The sequence below is a fragment of the Hoplias malabaricus genome, chromosome 2 (assembly GCF_029633855.1).
Source record: "Hoplias malabaricus isolate fHopMal1 chromosome 2, fHopMal1.hap1, whole genome shotgun sequence".
In the NCBI taxonomy this organism is placed as follows: Eukaryota; Metazoa; Chordata; class Actinopteri; order Characiformes; family Erythrinidae; genus Hoplias; species Hoplias malabaricus.
Genome location: NC_089801.1, coordinates 59173410 through 59181091, shown reverse-complemented (window position 1 = coordinate 59181091; position 7682 = coordinate 59173410). Strand labels below are relative to the sequence as shown.

The 7682-nt window shown below is 38.8% G+C and overlaps 1 protein-coding gene across 1 annotated transcript; it reads left to right on the top strand.

Annotated features, from left to right (window-relative positions):
• Window positions 1–944: 944 nt before the first annotated feature.
• LOC136677375 (uncharacterized) lies at window positions 945–4345 on the top strand. The gene is made up of 6 exons (XM_066654900.1): window positions 945–1122; window positions 1680–1862; window positions 2949–3047; window positions 3277–3375; window positions 3478–3509; window positions 3620–4345. The coding sequence occupies exons 1-6, from the start codon at window positions 945–947 to the stop codon at window positions 3920–3922; spliced, it is 894 nt and encodes a 297-aa protein (XP_066510997.1). The 3' UTR covers window positions 3923–4345.
• Window positions 4346–7682: the final 3337 nt, after the last annotated feature.

Genomic DNA, 7682 nt, shown 5'->3' with positions numbered 1-7682 from the left:
CACATTTCTCATGATTAAACCTAGGACTGTGGTCAGTTCATTATTCGGGGCACTGCAGGATCTGAGCGACACGTCAAGAGCGCTTTCTCTTTACTTTAATTGGGCAGTGGTCCTGGGGGAGGAGCTTTGTGACAATTTTGACTTTCCACTAAATTATATTCACTTGTGAAGGGAAGTGAACTCAGATATCAGTGTCTCAACAGTGTGGGCGCAGAAACAGAAATAGCCACAGGAAGAAAACTGTCAAAGTAGATATAGCCACATAAGAGCAGAGAAGAGAAGAAAAGAGACAGATTCTTCAGTTCAGGATGAAGCTCTTCTTCATCATTCTTGTCCTCCACATGATCTCAGGTCAGATATTTTATTTCTAATCACTGTTATTATGAGAGTTTGGATATTGTACGTAATTTAATATTAAAAATGTAATCCCTATTATTTTCAAGTTGTGTGCAAGCACAGTTCTTGGGTGAGCTTGTATCTCCCACCTGCAAGCTAACAGTGGGCATGTGCTCCTAACCGTTTCCATATGCTCCAGTTAAAGTGTGAAGAAAGACCCTAATTTGATTTTTGATCATACGGTAAGAAAGTGTTGTGGACTACAGCAATACCCTTCTTCCTAGCATGCAGCCAATGACGTATTTGTTTGTTTTACTTTGGTAAACATATTATTTCAGATGCTATGCATGCTGTTGTTTTATGCTGACATTGTATTTGTAACAAGGAAACTACTAGTGTCTGCCTGTGCTTTGAGTGAATTATGCTGGTTCTGTGTGTGTTCATCGTTGTTTACAGTACTGTTTCTGTTGTGATGTTCAGGCCCTGGGTGTGACTGTGATGTGATCGGATATTCAGGAGGAAGTGTTCTTATATACCCTGCTCTCCAGTGGGATACAAACAGAACGAGGTCTGTGTGCAGAGTGGAAAAGGGTGGCTGTGTTAATCTAATGACGGATCAGACGAGAAGCAGCAGTGTCAGTGAAGGAAGACTAAGGATGTATTCAAATGCAGAGGGGAGGTTTGTGTTTTTAATCAGAGATCTGACCCCACAGGACTCTGGGTTTTACAGATTTACAGTTGGAAAGAAAAAGAGTGAAAAAGATATTCGGCTGTCAGTTATAACAGGTGAGAATGTTTCATTAAGCTGTTAAAATTATTACACACATGATATAGACTCAAGTGTTTGTAGACACCATCTTGTCCAACATTTCTTTTACTATGAGGAAACACTCTGTGGCATATTTTCTACACTCGTGGTGTGTGTGTGTGTGTGTGTGTTTCCACTGCACCACAGGTGTATTGCTTGTTCTGCACTGACAATAAATGTATGTTTAATTTATGATTACAAACACCACATTAAATAATGTTCCCCTGAACACCTCCTCCCTATCTGTAGTAGAAAGTGTAGAAAGAGATGTGTCTACAAACGTTTGGAGCTGTCTTCATGTGTAAACTATGAGGAGGCGTCGCTCTCAGGCTGAAACACTAATGAAGCAACTGTGTGTGTCTCTTCATTTATTTGACAGATGCTTCTTTTGGGAGGAAAGAAAGAAAGACAGTTTTTCTGGGAGACACATTCACTATGAGCTGTAACTATCCACCAGAGTTTACAGACAGCAGGAAGAGATTAATCAGCTTCAAAAATCTGACTGATTTTAGATCACTCATTTACACTGAAAAAGATTCAGAGAAAGAACAGCATGGCAGGTTCTCCATCTTTGACGACAGAAAATCTAAAGTTTTCAGAGTGGAGCTCAGTGATGTGAGAAAACAAGACGGAGTGGTTTACAGCTGTGGAGCAAAGAAGACAATCAAGTTTGTTACTTACTATTCCTACTTCAGAGAATTTCAGCTACAGGTCACTGGTGAGATCTTTTATTATTTACACTAAGAAATCTCATTCTTATCAAACCTGAGGTCTGAACCATGAAGGAAGGAAAATAAGGCACATATTCAACCAGAAATCAAAGAAGATCATATAGTCAGCAATACAGGGTCTATAAACTCTAAAAACAAACCATCTACTCTTTTGCTTTTAAAGGGTAAGCAAACCCTCAATAATTCAAGTTGTGTTATAACTATATTCATTATTTATATTTCGGCCTGGTAGCACATCTGTTATTCTTATTTTCAACATAAATTGTACGTTTAGGAACTCACCTTTTATCACATAAATAATAATAATAATAATAACAATAATAATAATAATAATAATAATAATAATAATAATAATAATAATAATGAGAAGAAGAAGAAGAATTAGTTCAATTTATATTGCGCCTTTCACAAACCCAGGGACGCTTTACATGGCAGCTTCTTCTCTCGAAGACCTTTAAATATTCACAGATCTGAATCTGTGGCCAGCCCCTGACAATGCACTGAGGCTTACCTACTGTCTTGTTCAAAGTGGACAGTGCAGTGCTTCATGGACTGTAGAAGAACACTTGGAGCTCTGTAGTGGCTCGGAGGAGCAAAGTGAATCAAAGGGTCCCACTGAAACTGGAAGCCAGTTCTGGCTACAGACAATGGTGGAAACCTGAGAACCTGAGAATGTGGTTAACCACAGAGGAGAGCATAGAGTTTGGTGCTAGATGCTGGGGCTCTTGATCTACTATACACAGTTTGCAGCCAGAGCTGTGATTTCCTGCACCACAGGGCTCTTCATGTCTGGCTTTGGAGAACAAGATGTGGTTTTAGTAGCATTATCTGCATTTCGAGCTTCAGTGGCACAAACCTGACACTGTCACATTAGTCAGTGCTGGTTGACGTGTGTATTACACACTTCACTAATGATACTAAGTTGAATCTGGCATTCTCAGACTAAAAGGAAGTGAAAAGTTGGAGTGAGGAAGACCATGCTGAGTTAGGTTTCAGCAAATGGAATGAAACTGACATTGTGCATTTTGTACATGATCCGAATATATTGATTTTCCATTTTTTACATTTGATAGAAACAACAACTGAATCTCCAAGTACAACAACACACATCACAGCAGCAACATACATGATCACTTCAACCCCGACAGAAACAACCTCTGATGAAGAATACGGTAATAACTCCCTCTTTCACACATTTCCCATGTCAAATGTGATCAGCTGGTGTCATAAAAAATAAGACACAGATCTGAGGAGAAATCAGAGAGGAGGATGTATGACTGTGATCATTTATGATTAATTCAGGGAATTGTTGAAGTGCCTAAGTCTCACACTGAGAAACACCAAAAGCAGTGTGTGTGTGTGTGTGTGTGTGTGTGTGTGTGTGTGTGTGTGTGTTTCAAGGTTTTTCAAGTGTGGTTGTGTACCCCTCCCTTGGTGCCAGTGTATTCCTGCTTGCTCTTGCCATGATTACAGCAGTCTACTGCAAAATAAAGAGCAAAGGTAAAATAATAATGTATGTATATACATTAGGAATCAAATTTTTATATTGTATTTATTACAAATATTTTCATTATTCAATGTTTACGTTGTGTGTATCAACAGCTCCAGAGACTATGACAAGATCTTCAATAGATGTGAGTGCAAAGTGACATCTTCTAAACACCTGTTTGTCTAATTTTCTCATCTAGTTATTTCTGATATTTATTACATTTTCACTTAAAATCAAAACTTGTCTTTGTTTCAGATTAAAGAATATAAAACAATTGATTTAACTCCGACCCCTCTTCAATCAAACACCAACCAATCAGATTCAGTCTACCAGAGTCTAAACTCCAACACCAATCAATCAGATTCAGTTTACCAGAGTCTAAACCCCAAAACAAACCAATCAGATTCAGTCTATCAGAGTCTAAACCCCAACACCAACCAATCAGATTCAGTCTACCACAGTCTAAACTCTGCTCCCATTACCACCTTGTCTCCTCTTTGTACATGTACACTTACTCAGTCTCACTTCCTGCCCCTCACTACTCCCACTGTGCTTTAACACTCAGACCACCTTTGTTCCACTCACTGGAATGGTGTCACAGGAAGTGCAGCTCCAAATCTAGTGGAGGATTTGATGTTGGTGTTTTGTGTACAGTCATATCATTCATCGCTCTGTCGCCATCTTCTCTTTCACCTCCTTCAGCTTCAGAACATTACCAGGGCCTCTGATAAACTGATGCAGGGTCAGATCATAGTGAACACACCTTGAGAACTGACAAAGCCCCTGAAAAAAACAACACACATGAAGCATTTTCTTGTCATTATTTTCTTGCAAAATTCCTTCTGTTTTAGAATTATAAATATTTATAAAGCTTTTGTAACTCTTTGGTCTCCAGAGACCTCACCCCCCACACTCACTTGTAAGCCACAGTACAACCACAGAACAAGGACAGAACTAACTGTGGAATAATGTGTTGTAATTAATGAGATTAAAGCTTTTGGTTATAGCTTTTATGTGAAATACTATGATGTAAATAAGAACTTATGCTTATGAGTTTCTAGTAAATATTTTGTAATTGTTTTAACATTATTTTGTTTCTGGATTATTATTAAACGATATCTAAAACAGAAGCATTTATTGCTATATTATTTTATTACTATGTTATCATCTGTTGTAAATCCGTCTCAGAAGAGTGAATCTGTTACTGTTGCAAATAGAGACAAACTCCTGATTAATACTGTCCTTTCAGAAAGATTCCAGAAATATCTGGCCATTGAGTGCACATTAAACATGAATACTTTTATGTAATGAACCCACTGAGCAGCTTTTGATGAGGTTAAAGGGAGTGTTTGTCATACATTGATTTTATTGCTGTGTTACTCTCCTCCTGCTGTAGATGGCAGTAGAGCACTCTTCTGAAACAGAGCAGTACAGAGTCAACACCATGAGAGTGTGTGTAAATAACTGGGGGATTCATTCATTCATTGTCTCCAAGAGTTTATCCAGTTCAGGGTCATGATATGTCCAGAGCCTACATGGAAACACTGGATATAAGGCAGAAACACACCCTGTAGGGAATGCCAGTACATCACAGGGCACCACACACTCACACTCCCTACTCCCTGCATAGGACAATTAATTAATCTCTTAATTAATTACACAGTACAAGACACACATCTAAAAAGTTGTAGACTGGGCCTCAGTTGGGATCAACATTTCCTACTGGACAAAATATTACAACCTCCCAAGTGCACTATAAAGAGAGTAGCCCAGACAGCAAGAAAACGGCAGACAATGGTTAGTCCACTGAGGGAAAAGAGGTTAAACCAAATGCCACTTTTTAGTAATGTTACTATCACAGTCCAATTTAATAACTTTTTATTTTGCTTTTATTTTCCATAATAAAAGTCTCTGTGTATTTAATATCTGTTTAGATTAAAAAACTAGTTAGATGTTGTACAGGACAGTAATCTGATATATTCTCACTGTCTGAAAATGATTGAAAATACCTTCACAGACAGATTACTCTAGTGTTTAAAGTAAACTCACCTGATTCCATATATTTGTACAAACAGTTGTTGATCTAAAGTAAAATCTAAAACAGAGCACACTGCAATATCACTGCCACAGCCACAACAACCAGAGCATCTCAACCAATGAGAGATTTAAATGTGGCCTGGATATTTCTAGGCGGCACGGTGTGTTCCTGCATTGTGCTCAGTGATTCCGGGTAGGCTCCTGACACACCGCGACCCTGAACTGCATAATGGTTACAGACAATGAATGAATGAATATTTCAAACTTCCCCTCTCCCTGTGAGCTCCCTTCAAGGGTCTGAAAATGTCCTTTGGCAATAACACCGCAGACAAATAAAACTGAGAGTGCTGAGGAGAGTTTCGTACAAACTTGATGAACTGTTTTACCGTCTTAGCTCTAGTGTGGATCGATATTGAAATATTGATACCTCTGATACCAGACCTTTATGCTCTAAAATCGATTCTCAAATCAAAATATTGATCATTTTGATACTTCAGGAACTCAGTGGAATGTAACTGATCTATTGAGATCTTTTCTAAATGATATAATGGGAACTACTTTTGCTTCCACAGTGGCAGTCAGTCACTCAGTCTGTAGATAGACACAATGGCAGAGTGTAAACAGAGTCATGTGTGGAGCTATTTCAGCTCTGTCTCTCTTCAGTCTCTGGTGGGGTCCTTCAGTGCTGCAAACCGGCACTATCCAAGTACATAGGGAGAACATGTGGAGTTTTAAGTGGAGCTAAGCACTGTTTATTTTGGATTAGTTCAAATTTATTAATACTGTTGTGAAATAAATACATGCTTCAAAAAATACCTGCATGAGCTCAGTATGGAGTAATGTGTTATTCAGGTACGTTTCCCTAAAGAATGTATCATTTAAAGTAAATTACATATGAAGCTATGAGTTGAAATACACTCCTTTTTTTAGATTTACCAGACACATTAGGTGTATTTGCACAAAGTATCGGTATCGGATCTGTGTTGCCGATACCAGCCTGAATTTTACTTAGTATCAGATTGAAAAGGGAATCGCTGATATCAAATATTTCTACTTTGCTCTGTGACGGTCACCTCTCGCAGCTCAGAAACAGAACTCTGGTGGGAGTCACATCTCTCCAGATCCGCCCCGGCAGCATTTCACTGGTCTACACCTTCTACAAGTCATTATTTCACTTTTTTAAAGGGAACAATTTCGAGATTTAAAATTGTGGTTTTCTGCGGATTTGAGGTTGTGAGACACAAACATCACAAAGTGACTCATTTGTTTCTCAGTATTTTCTGAAATAGAATATTTTTAATAATTACAGTTAAACGTGTGAATGTAAAATGTGAAAGTATGTGAATGTGACCCTGTGCATAAAGTGTTTTATCATATTAATTTATATGTTTAACCTGAGGTGGCATGGTGGTGTGTGTGTGTGTGTGTGTGTGTTTAAACTCTTAACCAGTGAGAAAAGCAGAACTGTAAAACCATAACAGTAGCTCTCAGTTACACGTTCAGTGCTGTAGGTAGCGGTAGAGTCTTTCTGATGTAGACTTCAAACCAGAATCAGTGACATCATCAGGATTATTGAGGAATTACAGGAACATGAATATTCCTGGCAGAGTGAAGGCTGGTTCCTGCAAGTATCATTTGACACAGAGCAGGTGTTTGACACTGGATCATGAGATATTCAAACGATAAACACTGGTGTAATTAATAGACTATTAAATGCATTCAAAGAACATTAATCTCAACAAACGCTGTTTCACCACAACTCACAGCCACCGTCTATTTATTTTGAGCTGAAATCACTTGGAGGCATTGCTATTGCGGCTTTGCACAAACTTATTCTGAGCTGATAAAGGAAGTGGCTAATGATCAGATCATCATTTTTGGTTTGAAGCACATTTAGGACACAGCTAAAGACAGACTCTGTGTAGCACTGGGTCTGAGAGGTAATGAGACAGAGACAAAGTGATTGTGAGGAGCTCTGAGATCTGTGTGAAGTGCAGTTGAGCTGGTGTGGATCTGTGAGGTCTGAACTCAGAAAGAAGAGCCTCTGCCTGATCTCAGGTAAGAAACACACTGACACATGGACATTCCCCCTCTTTTAGCAGCTGCTGGAGGATCCAGGAGAGTGAAAGGATTTTCAGGAGGAGGAGTCCTCATCAAGTGCAGATATGAGAAACAATACACATCAAACACAAAGTCTTTCTGTAAGAGTTCAGTGCCAAACTGTGCTGTCCACATCAAGACAGAAGGTAAAACTGAGTGGGTGAATTCAGGAAGATTCTCA